Source organism: Henckelia pumila, chromosome 3, assembly GCF_033568475.1.
Source record: "Henckelia pumila isolate YLH828 chromosome 3, ASM3356847v2, whole genome shotgun sequence".
Lineage (NCBI taxonomy): Eukaryota > Viridiplantae > Streptophyta > Magnoliopsida > Lamiales > Gesneriaceae > Henckelia > Henckelia pumila.
This window is the reverse complement of record NC_133122.1, coordinates 57,691,304-57,714,842: the sequence shown is the minus strand read 5'-3', so window position 1 is coordinate 57,714,842 and position 23,539 is coordinate 57,691,304. Positions and strand designations below refer to the sequence as shown.

Below are 23,539 nucleotides of genomic sequence, written 5' to 3'. Positions count from 1 at the left end.
CGAGGTCCACCATTTCTTAGCCACTCCGTGCAGCTGATGAATAACCAATCTAATTCGCCGATCATCGGAATAGTCGAGAGAATCAAAAAGCTGATCTATATCATCCAACCAGCCCTCGCAATCCACGGGATTCTCCGTACCTTTCAAGATCGGTGGTCGGAAATACTGAAACCTCTTCAGTAAGGTTTCCATAGGGGTAGCCGTGGCATCCATCTGATTCTCAACCATATCGCCCTGGTCATTCTGAGGAGTCACTACAGGTGGAGTTTCAGTCGTAGCAAAAATTGTCAGAGTATTCAAGTTCAATCTTCTTCGAGTACCCATCTAAAAAAAAGGGATTAGGACACAGATATCTCAATCTCAAAATTCCAGTGTCCCACAACCTCTGATCTTCTAACACAATTCAAAAGATGGAACTCGGATCCAATGAATGATTATAGTTCATATCTCAATCAATCCATGCTTTATAAATTAAATCACATAATCATGTAATTCAAATAATTCTCAATCAATAAAGCATGCTCGCATCGTATTTAATAAATCAATTAAATAACTCAAACACATGCGAGAAGCCAATACAAGCAGACTCGATCTACCCCGCTCTCTTCTAAATTTAGTCCAAGATCTTATTTCTCTGATACCACTTAATGTGAGGTCTCGATTCTAATCATAATCTTAGAGTAAAGCAATTGATCAACACAATTAAACAATAAGGATTAAGACATCAAAATATTTTTTTAAAAAAAATGAATAGTGCCCGCTCGATCTGTAAATTCTTACCGATCGAGCGACCAAGGATTCCGAAGTCACTGCCCAAAAATCAGGACTCCCGCTCGATCGGTATAATCTTACCGATCAAGCGGACACAAAAATGTCCCACTCTCTGTTTTGGTACAGGGGTGCTCGCTCGATCGGTGAACTTCTACCGATCGAGCGAGTGCTCTGTACCAGAAATAAAACTTGTTTTTCCTCAAAAATTTCAACTCCAAATCTATCAAATACCTTCCAAACATCATAATCTCATTCAACAAGATATAAAAGTATTCGATTCTAGATGCATACAATCTTCAACAAAAATCATGCATAAGTTCCAACTAGTTCGACTTATACAAAACAACAGGTGTTCAAAAATACATAAATGACTCCTAACATCTAAGCCTTACTTCTATCATCTCATTCCCGATCTAGCCATGAGGTCTCTGACTTGATCCTGCCCCACCTGTTGCCAAGCACACATACAAACAAAGACAACAGCCGGATAATCCGGTGAGAATAATATTTCCAATAAAAGAGACTAGCATACAATATCACATAATATATCAAAACATGATATATAATCAAATTTCACATATACCTCAAGTAATTCATTCAATTGCGGAATTAAAATGATATGCATGACTTTTAAAACTTCTGGATTATCAGACTCAGATAATCAAAAGGAATTCTTCTTTCTTTCTTTGGTTTGGGATCCCGAGGTTAAAATATCCAACAATCACACCGAACTTCCCTTTCGAGGTGGATGAGGTATATTTTAATCCTCTAGACTCTAGGGCATTATAGTGAGTTAATCGAAACTTGTAGTAAATCGCCTACCAAGGCCACTCAACTATAATCTTCAGATCGTCTAATTCAAAATGAATAATCAATCGGCTCAAAATGAATGCATATGAAATCTCATGCATTCAATCATCAATTCAATCATAAGTTCAAATAAGCATATAAACATGCAATATGTTATTTCTTCTAGGACACTCGAATCAATCCGGATTCAAGTTAATCGTCCTATTTCATTCCAAAGTCGTCTTATACCTTCTTGTCGTTCACAATCTTCAATCGGCTCAATCTTTCAAATGGATCGAAGCTGCAATCTCGCAACTCCAAGGACTTCGAATCAATCTAACAAAAGAAGTCACATGATCAATATCGATAGCAAAACTTCATCAAAATCGGTATAATCAAATCAATAGAAACGACATCCCGAAACTCAAATTGACGGCATAACGGCTATAAACTGATCAAACCGAAATTGCAGACAACAGAATATCAATTCCAAATACTCAAACCAATCATCTAACATCATTTCCAAGTCAAACCCAACACATCTCAAAATCTAAGTTTCGAAAATCATAAGAAAAATCATATCAAATCCGATCGTCGATAAATCTCCGAACCGTCTTAGATATACTATCACAGCAACCTCAAGAACATCCTCTCCGAATATCAATCATTTCTAAAGACATCCAAAAATTCAAACCTCGTAGAAATAAGAGAAACTTACTTCCAAACGGAGCACTCGATGTTGTGATCTCGACTAAGAAAGCCATGATGTGATCTCGATTCTGTGTGGGATCAAGGTGAACCAGTTTGGTTATTTTAGTTAGCGAGTCAAGGGTTTTTTCTTTATCTAGGATAAGATAACTGAAATCTTTTTCGTCGATACTATCTCTAGTGACGAGATGGAGGTAAGCGTTCGATATAGACTACTAATGCTGAGGATGGTGTTAGTCCATCTGAGAGTTTCAGCAGGATGGTAGTATATTTCGAGGCGATGACCTTGAAGAGTGCATTAAGACAAGAAATTGTGAACAATGATTTTGTCACAATTGGGGTTAGTAGATAGAGATTTTGCCATCTGTTTACTTAGTTGGTGTTCTTGGGAACATCCGTCAGCATCAGACAGGGTAAGTTCTGAAAGTACGTACTATGATGCCAGGAATTGTCAGTATTTGGTTGTTATCCATGACATGATGACTAATGTGATCAAGTAGATGCTATCTACGATAGCGAGATTCGGATCAAGGTTGATCGCAATTAGTCTTAGGATTTCAGATGGTTAGAGTGATGTGCAGCAATGCGATTGCTTTGCGAGCTGGTGGCCGGTAGTTGCCATTTCTCTTCGCATAAGGTATTGTTTTGGGAATAAATATTTTATCTTTAGTAATAAGGAATAACTCGGATGAGTTCTTGGAAAGGGATATCTAAGATTTGACCGAAAGTGAATCTAGATCGATTGTTTAGCGCCTTGCAATAGCATCGAGGGATGCGATGTTATCGTTAGACCAGTGAGATACAATGTATTGTACCTTGTTTTCTCGATGGGCAGCGATGGAATTCGTGAGTGTCTAGAGGTAGCTAAGGACTAATTACGATCTTAACAAGAGTGTCATCACTAAGATCTGTAGTTAGTACGGCTGATACAACCAGCAGTTTGGATCGAAGGTGCCGTGTCATTTGCGGTTAACGAAGGAAAACTGACGGTAGTCAGTAGTGTTACTCAAATTTTCGCAGGATTGCTGATAAGAAGGCAGTGATTGTCAGGATAATTGTTAAAGGTGTGAGAGTTTGGAATCAGTACGGATTCTAAACCGAGTATATGTTCTGATGTGATTGAACAAGACCCTGCAGGTTTAGCGAGGTTTGGGGTTGTGAAAGTTATCCAACCAGATGTTTCGAACTGGAACTATTGGTGGATTGGGCAAGTGGTCTATGTTACGTTCTCGGGGTTTACCTTAGATTTCGAGGACGAAATCTTTCAAGGGGGGGAGAATGTGGTAGCCCGTATCCAAAACTAACAATTAATGAGTAGTTAATTGAAGGACCATGTTAGAATTAAGTAAAACATGATTAAGGAAATTTCAAATGAATTAACGGAGTCCAGAAATGGATCCAGAACACCCAAAAATGATGGGTATGGTTCGACAGGTTCGGGCGCTCCGAACTTGAGTTCGGAGGACCCGAACATGGACGGAGCCAGGCTTCGGAGGCTCTGAAGACTTCGGATGGTCCGAAGTGGGTTCGGATGATCCGAACTCATGCGGCCAGCTATCCCAAAATAATACATCATTGGTGACGTCATCGGGGAGATGTTCGGACGATCCGAAGAGCCGGTTCGGACGGCCCGAACAGTGTATTGGACAGGTGTATGGTTGCATGCGAATGGTTGGATGCGTGGCAGAGATCGGACGATCCGATGAAGAGATCGGATGGCCCGAAGCAGTTCGGACGATCCGAAGTCAGGATCGAACGATCCGAACTTGCTCTATAAATATGAGGTCCGGGCTCCTCATTTGGTGTGAATTTCGAGTTCCTCTCCTTCGCCAACGTGGCTCTATTTTAGGGCTTTGGGTACTCTTATTTTAGAGTTGGAGTAGGGAAAAATATTATAGTATAGTCAGACAGTGTCTGACATAGTAGCGGAGCAGTGCTCGTGTAGCGGGGCAGTGCTCGAGGTTGTGGAGCTGCAGCAGGGGTGTGCCCCTAGTTGCGGGATAGTCGCCATCAGTGGGCTGACGACGGACGCAGGTATAGCTATAGTCTCCTTAAATTATTTAGGAGTATGCAATAGCTTAGTTAAGGCTTTTAGAGCTTAATAAATGATGCATGGGTATTTGCATTGTAGAGTTGATGATAGGCTTGGAACCTAGAGTTGGACTGCTAGGACTGCCTGTAGAAAGGTACGTAAGTACTGACTGAGATTGCCAGCGGATATGCATGCTTATATGTTGCATTTATGTGTTTGCATGTTATTGTTATTGATATATGGCATGTACATATCATCTTGTGCCTGTACGTATGTACATCTTTTGAGATGAGCTAGTTAGGGTTACTCAGCCCTGTTTGTACGTTTGATATTGAGTACCCTTAGGTACTGATACCTAGAGGACTCTGTGGTCCGCGTCCGAGATTCGGGAGTGAGTGGTCGCACACAGTGGTTAGCTATCCCGATGTGACGAGCTCATACTCCAGGCGCCAGTCTGAGCAGTTTGTATACAGTTATCCCAGATATGGATACCCTTTCATTTGCATGCATCATATTTATATGTTTATCCGTGCTTTCGTATTGAGCTTAGCGCTCACGTCCAGTCTTTTCTGTGTATCTGGACACCCCATTCGACGGGGCAGGTTTAGGTGCGGGATTGAGCACCAGGAGCTTGGAGAGGCCAGTAATCCTTGAAGACAGCAAGATTAGCTGTAGGTTTATTTAAGTAATTCGATTGGGTTGTATAATCGAGTTTGTTTAGCCGATTGTATTCTGCCGGTCTTCTTGTATTTAAGTCTTCTGCAGCGATTTTATTTAATGCATGCTTAATTATGCTCTTATCTCTGATTAGGTAGCGGATCCGGTAAGGGTCGCTACAGTATGGCTTGGCCGGCCCAGAGAGGGTTAGCAGAGTGCAGAGGCCCAGTCCATTACATAAAAGGGCGCCCTTTTTTGTAATGGTCCGGGTGCGTCCCATCTCTCTCGGGGGCCCGCAACCATTTTTGCTACTCATGGTCTTCTCCCCGCCTGGCTAGGGGAGTTTTTGCCCTCCCCAGGAATCGAACCTTGTACATCCAGGCTTAAGTACAAAGTTTTTTGATTCCTGGTACCATTGAGCTCTAGCTCAATGGTACCAGGATTGAAAGAACTTTGGATATATGCCTGGGTCCAAGGTTCAAATCCTGGGGAGGGCCTAAAACTCCTCTTTTCAGGTGAGGAAAAGGCCCATGAGTAGCAAAAATGGCTGGGCCAGCAGAGAGAAAAGCCCAGTTCATTACAAAAAAAGGGCGCCTTTTTTTGTAATGGTCCGGGTGCGTCCCATCTCTCTCGAGGGCCCGCAACCATTGTTGCTACTCATGGCCTTCTCCCCGCCTGGCTAGGGGAGTTTTTGCCCTCCCCAGGAATCGAACCTTGTACCTCCAAGCTTAAGTACAAAGTTTTTTTGATTCCTGGTACCTAGCTCAATGGTACCAGGAATCAAAAAAACTTTGTACTTAAGCCTGAAGGTACAAGGTTCGATTCCTGGGGAGGGCAAAAACTCCCCTAGCCAGGCGGGGAGAAGGCCATGAGTAGCAAAAATGGTTGCGGGCCCCCGAGAGAGATGAGACGCACCCGAACCATTACAAAAAGGGTCTAGCTCAATGGTAACAGGAATCAAAAAACTTTGTACTTAAGCCTGGAGGTACAAGGTTCGATTTCTGGGGAGGGCAAACACTCCCCTAGCCAGGCGGGGAGAAGGCCATGATAACAAAAATGGTTGCGGGCCCCCGAGAGAGATGGGACGCACCCGAACCATTACAAAAAAGGGCGCCCTTTTATGTAATGGACTGGGCCTCTGCGCTCTGCTAACCCTCTCTGGGCCGGCCCAGCCATACTCATGATCTCTTCCCCCCTGGTGGGGAATTTCATTAGCTCAATGGTACCAAGACTGAGTGGACTTTGTACTTATCCTGGAGTGAAAGGTTCAAGTCTTGGGGAGGAGTCTTGGTACCATTGAGCTAATGAAATTCCCCACCAGGGGGGAAGAGATCATGAGTATGGCTGGGCCGGCCCAGAGAGGGTTAGCAGAGCGCAGAGGCCCAGTCCATTACACGTGGTCTCTTTCCCCCTGGTGGGGAATTTCATGCCCTCCCCAAGACTTGAACCTTGCACTTCAGGATAAGTACAAAGTCCACTCAGTCCTGGTACCATTGAGCTAACTTCCATCCTCCAAACTCCACTATATTTTTTAAATATATATTTTTCTAAATTTATTTTTATTTCTGTTTTGTGTAGTTATAAGTTTCAACCTCTTAATACATTCATTTTTTAAGTAGCGATACATCTTTAATTCACTTAATTATATTTTATCACATACATACATAATTATAAATATAGATACTTTTAAATGTCTAATTTTCGTCATTTTCATGGTTTACACACGCATCGCGTGTGCCACGACGACTAGTAATACTTAAAGTCACACGTATATATTTTTTTGAGTAAAATATATTTTGGTACACGAACTATTGGTAAAATGTCATATTGGTACACGAACTATTGAAAATGGCTTAATTGGTACATGATCCAATTAAAAGGTCAATTTTACCCTTAATAGGAATTAATATTATATTTATTAATTTTAAAATATCATATTTATTTAAAAATTAATTGAGTAAAATTCATTTTGATACACGAACTTTATGTAAAATGTCAATTTGGTACACGAACTATAAGAGAATGATTTAATTGGTACATAATTTAACTAAAAAGTTTAATTTATCCTTTAGTAATTGATTTTAAGTTAAATTATTTTTAATAATAAATTCAACTAAGTGTACATTTTATTTTTAAATTATTTTTTATTTATTGTAAATTAAAATTTATATTAATTTAAAAATAATAAAAAATAAGTATCTTAATATTTTTATAATATATTTATATTTTACTCATTAATAAATTATTTATATTTTTAAAATATTAATAATATAAAATAAAATTATATTTTTTGCTATTTATGTAAATAATTATCCATTTAAAAAAATTGATATAAATTTTATAATAATAAAATCACAAACTCAATAAATAAATCATATGCAAGAATAAAATATATTTCATAACGATAAAATATAATTTAATAAATATTTATTTATTTATATTTAATTTAAGTGCAAGTAAAAAAAATATAAAATTACAAATTATTAAATCGAGTAAAAAAATTTTGGGTTATTAGAACTACGTAAATTGAGATAATGAGTGAGATTTTTTTCTGTGATTTTTGTTTTTTATGATCTAATCTTTAATGTTGAAAATTTTGAAACTAAATTTTGAAAAACTAAAATGGTGATTATGCTTGTTTCAATCATTTAAACACAAGATCAACAGACTTCGGTGATATATATTTTTATCATATCATATATTATAATATTTGTTGTATAATTTGACTTAGCAATTGTTTATCATTATATATATAATTAATTTTTAAATAAATAAGATATTTTAAAATTAATCAATATAATATTAATTCCTATTAAGAGTAAAATTGAACTTTTAATTGGATCATATAACAATTAAGCCATTTTTAATAGTTCATGTACCAATATGACATTTTACCAATAGTTCGTGTACCAAAATACATTTTACTCTTTTAAAATTAATAAATATAATATTAATTCCTATTAAGGGTAAAATTGATTTTTTAATTAGATCATGTATCAATTAAGCCATTTTCAATAGTTCGAATACCAATAAGACATTTTAATATTTTACCAATAGTTTTTATACCAAAATACATTTTACTCATTTTTTTTTTTTGTGTACGTGACACCTGAAAATCACCTACAAACTTAGTACAATGATTGCTAATAATACACAGAAAATGATAAATTTAAATTTTTTTAATTTAAATTATTTGGCAAATGAAAATAAATTCCAAATCACAAAAGGCAATAAAGTTTTCAAGTGAATGGCTGACGTTGTTACACAACACCATCTGTTGACGCTCAGAGAAATACGTTATCAGCATCATCCCTCACAGATGTTTCTCTCTCTAAAACATTTTGGTTCCTCTCTCTAGAATCTTGGATGGCGACTCTGCAGTCAATGGCTTTCTGTTTTCCTACCTCCAACAGTTTGAGCAACCAATCTCGCTCGATTCCAGGTACGTACCCTTTAGTTTAATACGTGGTTCTTCAGTTATATAACTTAAAGACTGTATTTTATTTCCTATCGGAGAATGGGTGGCTGCAATTCGTGAGTGGCGTGAAATGTACTGTTTCAAATGCAAAGGTTTTGAACCAAAGTTTCATGGAGTGTTAAATGCTAATGGGAAAAAATGGGCGTAAAATAGAGCTAACTTTAAAAGATAACTCGTATGAAACAACTTCGTGGTTTACATTTTTAGAAAATTCAACTAAATTTCTGGGGTTCGGCAGGTTATGTCACCATTTCTTCAAATATTTAATGAAAGATTGCTCTTTTTGTGCAATCTTCTGTGTGCATCAGTTCTGTAGCCAAGTTAAAGATGTATATTAGAATTCTGCTTTGCATCATTAAAGGTTATATAAATTTCCCAGACACTGGAATTAATTTTGTCGTATCTTAAATCAAGCCCAAATGTGACACTAGATGCCCCATACAGAGAGGAGGTTTGGTTAAATTTATTGAGATTGCTAATTGCTGCAAGAAAATTAAGGCAGTGTTTGTGAGCTTTTCTCAGCTTTTACTTCACAAAATTTTGTATTCCAAAAATTGGTATTGATATTTGTTGAAAGAAAAGGTATTTGATATTTTGTTCAACTGCTTATAACAAAGAATCTTCTTTATTCAGATGTTGCGATATCTGATAATTATCTATTTTTTGTAGTCTCATTGTGTGGAAGTGTTCACTCGAGTTTGAACTCATCGTTCAATGGACTATGTTTGCAACTACCACAGTTGTGCTTTGCAAAACAAAAACAGTTGCAAAGCATCTCTAGACTCAACATAATGATGGTGAAACCAACAATTCAATTCATTCAAGGGACTGACGAGCAGACAATCCCAGATGTGAGGCTAACCAAGTCAAGGGATGGAACTAATGGAATGGCAATCTTCACATTCACTGAACCTTCTGTTTTTGACTCGTCTAGTGTGGTTGGTGATATAACCGGTTTCTACATGATCGACGAGGAAGGAGTGATCCAATCAGTTGATGTTAATGCCAAGTTTGTGAATGGGAAACCTGCAGGGATAGAGGCTAAATACATCATGCGAACCCCGCGAGAGTGGGATAGGTTCATGAGATTTATGGAGCGTTATTCCAACCAGAACGGATTGTCCTTCATCAAAAAGTGAAGCAATGTATATCTTTTTGCCTCTACATTTTTAATGCCTTTTTATGATGAAATTGATGCTCATGTATTTAGGTGAAATCCAGCAAGTATTTACTTTGAGAGATGATTAATTGGATTTGATCATACATTACGAATGGAATTCCATGTATTCTCTATCTGGAGTCTTATTTATCTTTTTGCAGATCTTACAAGATACAAAAGCTTCAACTCTAGAATGTAAACATTGTAAAATCTGTCCTAATGTTGAATTTCTTCAGAAATTTATAGCTGATTCAGTTAATTAAACCGAGTGTTATTCTCATTTTCGGCTGTCCCATGTAACTGCAATAGGACTCCGAACTGGGTAGGAATTGCTTCTGTGATTCATCCATGTCAAATACCCTTGACTGTACCTTGTACTCTCCATACTCATTCTTTCCTTGGATATAAACCACACCTTGTAACCCAAAGTTTGATTTGGGTGTTTGAATATCAGGCGTCGTGGTCTCACTTTCACATTGACCCCTTCAGGTGCCGTCACTTCCACTGAGTAAATGGAATTAGCACTCCCCACGTTTGTTAATTGTCTTTGAAACATTTTCCTTATTGCTCTTGGCCTGAAAACTACCGAAAAAGAGGGGTAATTGAGGCTGAAACCCCTGTTTTTCTGTAGAATTTCATGGCAACTCACATTCTTGTGAGTGATGCTAAAAATGTCCGATCTGCTGTATCCGAGAAAACATAAATGAATAATATGCTCGTTTGCCTGAATGTCATATATCAGTCCTGGATCCATTGCTCTTCCCGGGTTCACATGTCCTGCCCCAATTGCAAAGAGACTTGCAGGTTTGTCTCCATCCATTATTGGTTTCCCCTGGTGATCAGTTATATCTGCAGTTGTGATCAGTGCCGATCTGATTGCGGCTGGGGTCCATTTTGGATGAGCTGAGTGAATCAGTGCTGCAAGTCCACTGACATGGGGACATGCCATGGAAGTCCCTGACATGACTGTGAAGTTTACTCTTCTCGCATCTTCTGGGAGGGCACTAGGGCCAAGATTTTGTGGCCAAGCAGCAATGATGTTGACCCCTGGAGCAATCATATCCGGTTTAAGAATCGAAGGATCTGTGAAACTTGGTCCCCTTGATGAGAACTGAGCTACTGCAGGTGCTCTAGATTTTCCAATGGTGGTTCCTCCGAATATGATTCGAGCTTTCGGTCTCCTAGTTGAGTTTATGTAACTTTTTAGCTGGTACGACTCTTCCGAACCGATCAAAGTTGCTGGCAGGACGTGAACATCCACAGAATCTTCCTCCAAGTTTGCTTCTGTATTGGCAAGAATCATTCCTGCTCCACCAGCTTCTTTCACTATCTGACCTTTCTCCGCCCTCCCATTTATGCCCCTATCACAAACTACCATCTTACCTTTAACTTTTGCTACCGGGAGAGACCCTTTTAAGCAAAATCCACTTCCTTTACTACCACCCTCGAAATATACCAGCCCGAGCTCTTTTTCTGCACCTGGAGATCCAATCCCAGGATACATGGATTCTCCATATAAGAATTTCCCATCGCCCAGTCGAACTACTGCTGGAAATCTTCTGTCAAGTGTGCTTGCACCAACCGTGGTTATCCAAGGAGCCTCGTTTGCTACTGAGTTTTGAATTGGACCATTGTTTCCTGCTGCACATATGACTGATATTCCATGCTGCATTGCTCGGAAACTTCCGATGGCAATGGTGTCCTCGTACAGGGGAACAGGAAAGCCACCGAGTGAAAGGGAGAGTACATCCACGCCATCTCGGATTGCTGCGTCCATTGCTGCAAGAATGTCTGAGCTGTAACAGCCACTGTACCAGCATACTTTGTATATGGCAATGTGGGCACCAGGGGCCATTCCTCGAGCCTCACCAGCTCCATTTCCGAGCACGTCAGCCATTGGAACCGGAGCTCCCCCAGCTGTGGAAGCTGTATGGGTACCATGGCCATGCGAATCACGAACTGACACGTACTCCACCAAAGTATATGGCGAAGGTATCAACGAAGCTACACGGTGACCTTTGCTGAAGTACCGAGCACCAATGATTTTCTTGTTGCAGTTTGAAGCACTAAAGTCCTGCCCTTTTTGGCAAATCCCTTTCCATTTTTGTGGAATGGGATCCATTCCCCGATCATCAAAGCTCGAGCTTTCAGGCCAAATTCCGGTATCAAGAACACCGATAATTGCCCCTCGTCCATATCTTGATTTCATCCAAGCACCACCTTCTCTGGTTGGACTTAGCCCCAAGAACTTGTAGGAATAAGTCGTCTGAATCTCTAGCCTCCTGTCCGGTCTCACTGCTAAAACCTCTTGCGATTTCTTCAGTGTCTCGACCTCTAACAGAGAGAGTTGAGCTGCAAATCCTTCAATGGCGGAACTATAAGAATACATAAACCTCGAGGATACATCTTCTTCACTGGAAACTGCTTTCTCCAATAAAGAAAGATGCCAATGGGATCTAGAGGTAAACGAAGAACGCGAAAGCCCCTCGGGATGGAGCTGAACAATGTAGGTTTGCAAATTCTTAGCATGTGAACTAAGAAGAAAGCCCAGCAAAAAGGTAAACAAAATGTGCTGAAACTTGGCTTCCATTTTGCAAGAAAATTAAAACTTGAGAAACTGAGACAGAACTGGTGCATGTTTCTTGGGGCAGAACACGGGGTATTTGTAAGCTCCTTCGTCTGAGACAGAATATGAATAAGCTCGTGAAATGTAAGAGCTCTTCCTCACGAGTTTCCTTTGGCATGACTGATGATTAAGACAGTGAAGATATGAAGGAGCCTTTGGTTTTTGTTTAGTGAAACGTGGGTTTTCACGAGGAGTATTGCTTATATTTATTGCCATTAATTGTACACTTTTTTTAATCCAAATAAAAGGCAACACCCCCACGAATCTTGGTCGATTGATATTATTGTTTGCTTCTTTGGTTATTCAATTCCTTCATTTATTGGCACGCTCTAGGCTTGCATGGCTCGTCCGACTTGTGACTATAATTGTGTAAATTTTTTTTATCTTTTATAGTAAACAAATAATTTTTTAAAAATTATTGTCAAATAAATGAAATTAATTTAAAATCTGTTGATGGAATAATATGTTTTTTTAAATATACAACTAGAGTGATTTCTTATTACTCGAGGGAAAATATATATCTAGCTCATAGTCGTGAAATGATATTCAAAAAGATATCTATCCGATATTCTTTCACTAGCTTGTTTATATTTTTCTTTAGGCTAATATTGCATCACAATCTTAGATTAATTAATCTTTTGGAGAATTCATATGTACGTACTACCGATATTGCATGCATACATACATATAAAATCCAAAGTGGACTCCTAGATATATTTTTCAGTCATGTGAAAACTCTTCTTTGCATGCATTTATATATGTTGCTAATACAACCAACATTCGGCCCGAAATAAAAGGTAATTAAAAGTACTAGTTGTATCATAAGCATATATATAAGTATGTCGTACGTTGTTATCTAAAACAAAACTCATAACAAATTAATGTGGTGAATCCCACGAGACCAGATTATATATGAGATATCTAGAAATTATCTAAATCATCCTAAAATTCAGTAACCTTGACGATAATGGATCGTTACTAAACTTTCTCTCGAGGAATACTGCACGATGTAAAATAAAAAGACAAATTTATCTAGACCCTTGAAGGTACTTCAAGTTGACGAGTCAGGGGCATAGCTAGCAGGAAAAAAATTAATTTCACCCGAAAATATATATAAACTATTAAAAATGTGATGGATGATTCAAATGAGCTGACTCCGAAAAACTTTTGATGGTTGTAAAAAAAATTAAGTTTCACAATATAATATATTAAATCTCTTCCTTAATTGATATCCTTATAATATATTTCACAAATTTCTTTAGGGGTTGGGTGGCGCAGATGCCTTTTTTCTCTCGATATGTTAAAAATTTAAACGTAAACCACTAAAAAATAACTCATTTATGATTTAAAAAATGAAGAAACTTGAAAAAAGCAAAAAATTTCCATTTTCATTTTCCAAATAAAAATAACCAAAATTTATACATCCTACAAATAAACCATTTGAAAATAAAGATCATTTTCATTTTTCAATTAAGGAAAAAAATGGCATAGAAAATCATAGAAACTAAATGAAATTAAATAATTTCAAAAAGTCCACTTCACAATTATTATTTACAAGAAAGCCAATATTTCACCCATTGATAAAATCAAGGAGTGAAAAAACTAAAAAATCTAATTTAGAAAATACAAAAATCTTGATAAAAATTAAATTTTTAGAGCAAGTGGGAAGAAGCATGAATGAGAAAATAACTTGAATAAGAGTTGTTTTCTCCTTCTTTGATTTTATTTTATTTTTATAAATCAAACCAAACAAGTCGCACAAAAATATTTTAGAAAATAAGTTGGATCAAGTATTGGACTAATTAATAAATTTAACTTAGAATAAGATGACATATATACTATAACTAATAATTAAAAAAAGTCAACCCTGGGGTGGAGCTCACCCCAACCTTCGGGATGGCTCTGCCCCTAGACAGAATAATCTAATTTTTTTTACCAATATTTTCTCGAAAGAATTTGTCATAGCTAAACTGATTTATAGTATGCAACGAAAGGTAAGGTAATTTTTTTTTTTTTTTGTTGAGAGAAAAGGTAAGGTAACTTGTGTTGGTTCTACCATCTTAAAAATATTTTGCAAATGAAAAAAGTCCATGGACTTTAGATGTAAAATATCGAAGTCCAATAAAGTCCAAGTTATTTGAATGGGCTTTTCTTAGGCAAGATTGATTCAATGTTAAGTTAGAAAGCCCACACAACGAATCCGATAGCATGTATATAATTAGGGAAAATTGTAAATTTAGTCTTGTATGTTTGTCATTTTGCGATTTTGGTCCTTTATGTTTTCACATTTCAATTTTAGTTCTGTATGTTCCGATTTTTGGCAATTTCGGTCATTTTTCTTCGAAAATGCTGATGTGACATTGTACACGTCAGCTCCACATCAACATTGAATTGGTGACGCATCAGCGCCACATCGGAGAAAGGACTAAAATTGCCAAAAAATATAAAGATAACGGACTAAAACTGAAATTTGAAAATATAGAGGACCGAAATCGCAAAGTGACAAACATACATAACCAAAAAAGCAATTTTTCCATATAATTATATATAGTTACTTGCACAGTCGTTAGCTCATAGATGACAACTTTTTAAAGGGGGCAAAAAAAAGAAAGAAAGAAAGAAAATATGTTATCGTGAATATGTTTATGTCTTAAATACTGATAATAAAACTGGCGATATTTTACAAGATGTTCATTAGAATATCTGGAGTTGTGAAAAAATAAAAAAATAAATAGACGTTAATTGGTCGATAGCTCAACTAGCGTTCAAATTATCTTTTATATTAATGTACAAATTAATAGCTATGATGAGTACATAGATAAGTACGATTAATGAACAATATAACAAAACTCTATATTTCAATTATTGTCTATTGATATAGGTTATTGATTTGATTATAAATCATCATAATCCTACTTTACATTTTTGTATCAATCTTTCAACCTTATGAACAAGGGTGTATAGTTTCTTTTTGCCAAAAATAAGGGTGTATAGTTTAAACAATGGAAATCTTGTATGGGTAAATTACATTACAATTACAACATACACAAAAATTTTATAATTAAAATTAGGGGAAATCAAGAACAAAAAGAAATAGGTCTCCTCCATTGATGACTCGATTAACAAACCGTACAAATATTGTCTTCTTCGTCCGGACTGAACTGCTGTACAAAGTCGGTCAAAAATCAACGCCTTTACTCGATTCAGGCATTAGGGTTTTATTCTCAGCCCTAATTCTACTCAGTTTTTGTCTGATTTCCTCTTTTATTTTTTAGCTACAAATTTTTCATAATTTATAGGATCGGATTGTGCACGTGAATTTTTGTTTTCCGTTGTATTATGTGTTCGATTGGTCTTCCTTTTTTTTGGGTTTTGGCCGGAAAATATCATATTGACTTTGTATTATTTCAATTTTAGCATGTAGTCTGCACGATTTTGCTAGAAAATCTACAAAGTTTTCGACTTTTTGATGGATAATTCATGCCCACTGATACTGGAGATTAGCTCCGACGAGGAGTCGGGTTTCTTAGACATCAAAGAAGGAGATTTTACTGGCGATGGAGGCGGATTTGGCGACAGGGAAGACCACAATTGGTTGTCGAAGCTATTAGGTGAGGTGGATGGAGACAAGGATGATGATTCTGATGAGGTTTTGTTGGTGAGTGAGATGATTCCAAATCCTAAAAAGCCGAGATTACAATCTTGGAAGCCAGCCTGGGAAATTGTTTGTGGCGGAGGGGATGAAGATGATGATGATTGTGTAATTTTGGAGTGTGAATCCGATCAAGCCAGAGTTGTTAAGAATGATGGAGTAGATAACCTTGGTGGTGGTGGTGGTGGTGGTAGTGGTGATTCCGATGATTTGGAAATTGTTGGTGAGAAGGGTGAGGTAATGAATTCCTCTTTACGAATTATTATTTGGTTGAATGCTGGTTAGATTGCTTGTTTCATTGGTTTACATAGTCAAATTTTAATCTCTGTTTAGATCATTTTTAGATGTTTACTACTGTGTACTTGATAGAATAGGGGGCGATGTTGCTTGCGTATGTGTTTCCTTTTCATCTTGTATCCGAATTTGACTCTTAAGTTTGTTTGTTTGGAAATTTTGCTCTGGTTGCAGATTCGCGCCTGAGCTTCATTTTCAAAATGATGAGATTAGAATATATAGTTGCTCTATCCTGAAAATAGTGGTTTCTGGATCTAGTATTCCAGACTTCTTTTTTTCTTTTTCTTTTTTTAATTTTAATCTCCTTTTGTATTGGCTTTACTTTGCAGTTGGGCATGATAGCCTATTAATTTCTTGCCAAAATGTATGTTTCTCTTTTACTTGATTTGTGGTGTCACTCTTTGAAATCAAGTTTCTACTTACCTTTGTAATTTAGGTTGCATGCAGAGACTTTCCTCATGCTCGGCATCTTTGTGCCAATTTTGCCTTCGCTTCTACTCCCCATGACGTCCACTGCAGCCAGGTAATATTTCGTACTTGATGTCTTGCACTCTTTGGTTTTTTGTCCACAGAGTAAACAACTGTCATCTTGAGTCTACTTATCTTAATTTCAGTGTCACTGTTATGTTTGTGATTCACTTGCTCCATGTGCTCATTGGGGCACTGGCATTTCAAAATCTGACCATTGCCATGCTAGCGATAAAGAGGATTACTGGAAAACAGAGAGGATAAGGGCCAAGAATCGTGATCAGCCTCTACGTGCTCTTCCTGGTACTATTGATGCTTTTTTCTCAGCAGGACATCGCCAAACGTCTCAAGTTCCAGCACTCCTTCAACCATTGGCCAACTCTTTGCTGCAGAATCAGGCTTTTAGGCAAGTCCCATTCCGTCCTTGTTTTAAGTCATCTACTGTTAATGTGCCGATTGCCATTAATCAAAATGGAAGCCACCTAGCTGGACGTGTAATTCCCAGATATAAAACTCATCCACAATACAGCCCCCAACAGTTGCACACCATGCGAAGTAAGGATGCTACCACAATAGGTAACAGCAGCAATCCAATGAATAGAGGACATCCGATTGTTCACCGTCCAACATTCAAGGGGCCTGGATTCGTTGAGGCTCTACCAAACAGCAGCAATCCAATGAATAGAGGACCTCCGATTGTTCACCGTCCAACATTCAAGGGGCCTGGATTCGTTGAGGCTCTACCAAACAGCAGACACGGTCACGACAGAAGGTATTACAGGTCCCAAGTATCACGAGGCTCTCTTCTAAAGAGGTGTCCTGGATTGAATAATGGCAACAGTTTCAATCATCCGCAAAATACTGTGCACCGTGCTGCTCATCCAGTGCTTCCCCAACCAAATTTTCCTGTTCCACAAAGCATAAATGTTGGGTCGGTAAACTACATTCATTCAGACCCTCAAGTACACTCAAAGCCAAACTCAAGCCATGTGGTTGGAGGTTCAATGCACAGCCAGCCTGACACGCCTTCTCAATCATATATGGGTGACAACTTTGAAAATGGAATAACTTTTCATTCTCAAGTATTATCGCAGCCAAATTTGGAAGTCCACGAGGTTAGTGTTCCCCCCCTACTCGACAAAATCTTTCAGCCCAACTTTCCTGCATCTTCTCAGCGTCTGTTATCCAAGCAGCTGGATTCAAGCAATGAACATGGGAAACAGATCCATTCGACGCCAGTGATACCCTCTCCTCTAAATCAGTCCCCACAGTTTCCAGAATTCGGCGAGCATACTACCTTATGTATTAATCCCCAAAATAATTACCATGAAAACAGTCAATCTCAAGGTGTTAAAAATACTATTCATGCAGACTTTGGTGTTAACTGGAACACTTCTCTCAGTCGTAACGATGTATTGATTTCTTCAGAGATTTCCCAACTACAAAGTGCAACATCAGCTGATAACACTCAGCGACCAAGTATGACGGAAAATGATTGTAGTATAGTGCCACCCGACAGTTTCTATCCCCAAAGTGTTCCACCAGGAAGCGGACAGCTTCTCGGAGCTGACAATGACAGCCATTTTCCTGTAGGCCAAGATCCCAACTCATTGAACTTTAGTTTCGACAATTGGATAATGGAGAATCCATCTTTTCCAGGCGACTTGGAAGTGAGTCCTATGTCTCCTGGCCTGAGTGTATTCTCACCTGAACCTGCTTCCATAGATGCAGGTACTCTTTTTGATTTCTAAATTTGTCTGAATAATGTGAATTGCAGAGGTTGTTAGCTAATTTCAGCTTAGCGCCCTTGTTCCCTCGTGTAATATATAATATATATATGAGGCAGGTGACAAGAATCCAACAATATATTGAAGAATGAGGATCCCGCATCAATATTCTTACGATCTTTATTCGATTTCGATTTCGAACTCAGAATAAGGAAGCAATATCTTGGTTACGTTTGATTTGGAAACCGATCCATTGTATATCAATTGTGAATGGTATTCCACTCCACCAAGATTTGAAATGAATTTGAAACAAAATTTACGGACTGAGTCAAAGATGGTAAATCTGGTTGAACATTGATGCTATAATTTTTCCGATGGCAACAGCTTAAGAATTTGTTCACGATAATGTGTGAAAATTTCTAATTTCATGCAATGATTTTATCAAAATTATCGTCCCCAATGTGTTAAATATAAACAAAGTCAACCAGTAAACTGAACTCGCAAGAGGCTTGTGTGACATTTATCCCATTAAAAATTTGACTCGCAAGAATCCCGTGATCTTTAGGTGAAAAGAACCTGCTAGTGTCCAAATATATTGTATGTTGCATGGCCATATGGAAAACAAACCAAAGATTACTTTTTGTTGTCATCATTTATTATTGTATTTATTTTACTATATTATATTCTCATATTATATCATATATGGGTTCGTTTGAAGTGGGACATAAGATAAATAATATAGAGATAAGTAATAAATTGTAATAAAAAATAAAAAAATTAATATAAGATTTGATTTATTGATAGATTATGGTTTGTTTGATTTGATTGGTTATATTTTATATAAAAATAGTAAATTATCATTTTATCATTTTAATAATTAATAAAATATTAATATTATTATTTATAAAGGGTAATATAGTAATTTAAATTTAATAATTTGATTGATGTAGTATAAATAATTAATGATTTGATTGATGTGATATAAATAATTGAAAGATGGATAAATAATATAGCAAAAAAAATTTGAGACTAGATAAAATTATTAATACATAGATTATTAATCAATAACTTCAAACGGATGGTTAATTGAGATTTTACCATATATTTTATTGTGATTCAGTTTCTCTCAAAGAAAAAAAAATATTTTCACTATTTGATTCACAAAAAATTTCTCCGCACTCCATGATACACATTTTTCGTAGGTGAAAGGTAAGTTCAAGTGATTGAAAATCAAGTATATTTATATGTATTTTCAATCTCAATTATTTCATATATGTTAACAAATAGGTGTTTTGTGCATAAAAATTTTTGCCTTCACGTTTTATCTTTCTAAACTTGAAAACGTAAATCTTGATTTTGTATCTAATTTAACTAAATTGATATCATAAATATATAAATCAATACGTAGATTAAATATTGTTATACTCATATTTATTAAATTAGCGCACATAAATTGTTTGTTTTGGTTATCAAAATACTAATTTATGTACTTAAATTAATTTATGAACAAGTTCTTTAATATAAATTTTTTGTACTCAAACGTGTATGTAGAGTGATCTTTTATATTAATAAAGTTTTCCTAATATCGTAGTTAAAGTTTTAAATTTTTTTATAACAGTTATACTTATATTAGTATTCCCACTATACCATATCAATAGGAAAAAGTGTGTTTCACACAAATTAAAAAAGTGTTTGATAAATTAAATTTTAGAAAAAATTTCTCATTTTAATCTTATTTAATTTAATAAAAATTTTAATAGAATAAAATAATTTATACAAGTATTTAATGACATTAATTTAATAAGGATAAATTGATAAAAAAAATATAAAAAATAACATTAGATATGAAAATTGAACTATATATGGATGAAAAACAAATGTTGTCTAAACGTGTGAAACGAGTATTATATTTTTAATATTTTATTTATAACGAAAAAATAAAAAATAATAAAAAATAAAAATAAAAATTTCTTACATGTATTTTGATATCAAAAAAATTTAATGCTGAAAGGTAGTTCGTCAGCATTTTGAAATGGTGTACCTTCTAGTCAAACAGTAATTAAGGCTACCAATAGTATAAAGCCACGTGTTAGTCTCTAATTAGATATTTCTAGTTAACCCTTTGACCACGGGAATCATATCCTTATCCACTACCCTCCTCATTTTTTTTTAAAAATATTATTCACCGCCAACTGACAAAGTGAATTTTACTTGGGGAAGGCTGTATTATTATCTATCAATCTATATCTTATATTATTATATAAAAAAAATAGATTGATTAAGATAATAAAAAAATATTTAATTTACCGCAAAAAAAATAAATGATTTTAAAAAAATAAAAAAAGCATATAAAATTATAGATGAATTACAAAAAAGTTAGTTATTCTATGTTTTTTTAACATGATTAATATTATATGGTTTCAAAAAAAAAAAACACAAGATTAATATTATATAGATGATTATATAATTGTAATTTTCATTTAGGTTTTACCAAATTAATTGAAAGTTCATTAATTAGCAACTAATGCATATCTTTAATTAACTAGTAAGATAACTAATCGATTATTATTAAATTCATTTCTGAATTATTTTTGTACTATCCTGAATTCCTATTTTTTTTTTTTATGAAAATGAATTCCATAATCGGATTGAATTTGAAAAAAAAAGAAAGACTATACTAAATAAATAAATAATAGCAAATGTATTGAAACCCTTACAAATTTATTTTGATTAAAAAAATGTTTCTTTAATTTTTTATTGTATTTTTTTTTTTTGAAAAAGAGTACACGAAAAATGAATTACGATTTACCCGTTTTCACATCATATTTAATTGACTGATTATCATTTCGGTTTTCATCAATATATAAATAATATTCATCTTCGGAAATTAATGAAAACCGATATATAAAGGGAAATTGTTGTTTTGATCCGGTAATTTTGTGACTATGTGATTGGATTTTTTATATTTTCATATTTCAGTTTTAATCTTGTATATTTCGATTTTTTGTAATTTTTAATTAGTTTTTCTTTCGTCGAAAATGTTGACGTGTCACTATATAGTCAACTCCACATCAGTTCACAAAAAATAAATATAGTAGACTAAAACTAAAATCTAACAACATAAATGACGAAATCGCAAATGACAAAATACGGGGTTGCAAAAAATAATTTTCCCCAATAAATTGTAAAATATACTTTTCCAAGAATTTTTTTTAAAAATAAAATAAAATAACACGCATAACATACTTTTCTAATTAAATATTACAAAAATTAAATAGATATACTAAATGTCAAATATTTTATTTCTGAAAAAAAATGTGATAAGGTGGGGTCGTAAAGTTTTGGTACAATCCCAAGCCCCTAATTGGTTTTATTCCAAATTTTCAGTTTGTTTAAATTATTTTGATAAATATATATATTTAAATAGTTAAAATTATCAAAACATAAAAAATAAAATTCTAGAATTTTTTTTTGGGCAAAATAAAATTCTATAATTAATCTAAGGGACCGTGGTTACTTTTTGAATATTTCTCATCTATATATATATATAAAGAAAAAAGAGAATTGCAAAACACATGGCAAGCATAGCATGGTGGACTGGATGTGACGGGTCAAAGGATATTTGTAGTGAGCAAAGCATAATAATTACATAAATACAATCCAAGAATTCATTACATCATATTATATAATATTAACATAATATAATATAATACAATTGTTCTGATCATAACATAATATAATCACACACTTATATATCAATAATTGTGAACTCAACCAAATTTATGTTCTCTCCCTCAGTTTTCCACCTAAATATACAACTGATCTCATCTCTTCAAAGTTCAAACCCCACCTAGCTAGCTATCTCCCATTTTCTTGATAATATTCCCAACTTCTTCTAAATCCAAAAAAACAAAAACAAAACCCTTAGAGAAACACAAAGATACATGGCAGCAGACACCTCAAATTCTCTGAAAATAATTGTCCAAAGAAACCCTCCGGAGTCTCAGCTTTCTGAACTCGGCATCAAATCTTGGCCCAAGTAAAATCAACCCCTTCAATTCTTCTCATTCACTTGGCTTTTATCTCATATATATTTGTTGGCTTGTTTTTTTTTTTTTTTCTAAAAATTTTGTTTTTAATTTAATTTGAATGATTGATTTATATATATAAAACTTGTAGATGGGGTTGCTCTCCGGGGAAATACCAGCTGAAATTTGATGCACAGGAGACATGCTATTTAGTGCGTGGAAGAGTGAAAGTTTACCCCAAGAATCCGACCACAGATCAAGAGACCGTCGAATTCGGAGCTGGGGATCTTGTTATTATTCCAAAGGGCTTGAGTTGCACTTGGGATGTGTCTGTTGCTGTCGATAAACACTACACTTTTGATCCTTCTTCTTCTTCTTCATCCTCTTAAATATTATATTATATTAAATATAAATAAATAAATTATTATTATTATGTATTCTTCATTCTTGTTGTTTGTTGTAACCCTAATTAATGCATGTAAAAGTTTTCTTTTCTTTTCTTTTTTTTCTTTTTGGCTTTCTAGATAATATCTTTTTATCGATATGGTATTATGACTTTTATATCAATTAAGGCAGATTAGTGGAGGGTTTGGGAAGTAGATCATATGTGTGTGTTTATTATAGCTAGTTAATTAATTATAATTAACCATGTTTGTGTAAGTTTTTAGTTCAAGATATATATGTAGTTTAGTACTAGCTAGTACTTCTTAGCGTGTGCTGCAAATGTTGCTAATCACACCGTCACACGATGATTTCGATCATTTTCCCTTGTTTATTCACTAAGTTATAAACAAAATATTATTACTTAAAAAAAACAAGTGTTTATATATGTAACTTAATTTCTTGTTAAATAAATAATAATTTTTACATTTACCAATAATTTTATGTTCGACTATGTAAGAACTTTTTACTTAAAAATGTATTATATATATATATGTAAGAACTGATTGGATGATGGTATCAATTAGGGTTTTTTCTTTACCTTCTTTAAATGGCATTGGTTATTGGGATTTGGAGGCCTTTTAATTAATTTGTTTGGGGAACTTAATCAAGAGTCAAACAAATGGGAAATAGTTGGTCAATGGGAATATGTCCTATTCAAACTAAAGTTTTAAAATCAGTGGAAATGTTTTAAATGCATCTCTGACTG

The 23,539-nt window shown here is 35.2% G+C and overlaps 4 protein-coding genes across 6 annotated transcripts; 3 read left to right on the top strand and 1 right to left on the bottom strand.

The window, feature by feature from the left end:
* Positions 1-8,229: 8,229 nt before the first annotated feature.
* Positions 8,230-9,728, top strand: LOC140892985 (photosystem II reaction center PSB28 protein, chloroplastic). The gene is made up of 2 exons (XM_073302047.1): positions 8,230-8,399; positions 9,105-9,728. Exons 1-2 carry the CDS (start codon positions 8,324-8,326, stop codon positions 9,572-9,574), a joined length of 546 nt encoding a protein of 181 aa, XP_073158148.1. The 5' UTR covers positions 8,230-8,323; the 3' UTR covers positions 9,575-9,728.
* A 143-nt stretch (positions 9,729-9,871) lies between these two features.
* Positions 9,872-12,184, bottom strand: LOC140893509 (subtilisin-like protease SBT1.2). Its single transcript, XM_073302589.1, has one exon. It carries the CDS (start codon positions 12,182-12,184, stop codon positions 9,872-9,874), a length of 2,313 nt encoding a protein of 770 aa, XP_073158690.1.
* A 3,092-nt stretch (positions 12,185-15,276) lies between these two features.
* LOC140887772 (uncharacterized) lies at positions 15,277-18,629 on the top strand. Of its 3 annotated transcripts, none has more exons than XM_073295238.1 (5): positions 15,277-16,109; positions 16,603-16,689; positions 16,781-17,749; positions 17,828-18,365; positions 18,481-18,629. In XM_073295238.1, exons 1-5 carry the CDS (start codon positions 15,690-15,692, stop codon positions 18,504-18,506), a joined length of 2,040 nt encoding a protein of 679 aa, XP_073151339.1. In that variant the 5' UTR covers positions 15,277-15,689; the 3' UTR covers positions 18,507-18,629. The 3 variants fall into 3 exon arrangements, with proteins under 3 accessions (XP_073151339.1, XP_073151337.1, XP_073151338.1); XM_073295236.1 differs by having other exon boundaries at positions 15,278-15,435; positions 15,638-16,109; positions 16,781-18,365; positions 18,481-18,626; XM_073295237.1 differs by having other exon boundaries at positions 15,280-16,109; positions 16,781-18,594.
* A 3,478-nt stretch (positions 18,630-22,107) lies between these two features.
* LOC140892987 (uncharacterized) lies at positions 22,108-22,882 on the top strand. The gene is made up of 2 exons (XM_073302051.1): positions 22,108-22,400; positions 22,541-22,882. Exons 1-2 carry the CDS (start codon positions 22,306-22,308, stop codon positions 22,776-22,778), a joined length of 333 nt encoding a protein of 110 aa, XP_073158152.1. The 5' UTR covers positions 22,108-22,305; the 3' UTR covers positions 22,779-22,882.
* The last annotated feature ends 657 nt before the right edge of the window (positions 22,883-23,539 follow it).

Coding starts and splice junctions, on each gene's coding strand:
- LOC140892985 (XM_073302047.1), top strand. CDS start 8,324: ATGGCGACTCTGCAGTCAATGGCTTTCTGTTTTCCTACCTCCAACAGT. Junction 8,400..9,104: donor CCAATCTCGCTCGATTCCAG/GTACGTACCCTT, acceptor TATTTTTTGTAG/TCTCATTGTGTGGAAGTGTT.
- LOC140893509 (XM_073302589.1), bottom strand. CDS start 12,184: ATGGAAGCCAAGTTTCAGCACATTTTGTTTACCTTTTTGCTGGGCTTT.
- LOC140887772 (XM_073295236.1), top strand. CDS start 15,690: ATGGATAATTCATGCCCACTGATACTGGAGATTAGCTCCGACGAGGAG. Junction 16,110..16,602: donor TTGTTGGTGAGAAGGGTGAG/GTAATGAATTCC, acceptor TTTGTAATTTAG/GTTGCATGCAGAGACTTTCC. Junction 18,366..18,480: donor ACCTGCTTCCATAGATGCAG/GTACTCTTTTTG, acceptor TATATGAGGCAG/GTGACAAGAATCCAACAATA.
- LOC140892987 (XM_073302051.1), top strand. CDS start 22,306: ATGGCAGCAGACACCTCAAATTCTCTGAAAATAATTGTCCAAAGAAAC. Junction 22,401..22,540: donor GGCATCAAATCTTGGCCCAA/GTAAAATCAACC, acceptor TAAAACTTGTAG/ATGGGGTTGCTCTCCGGGGA.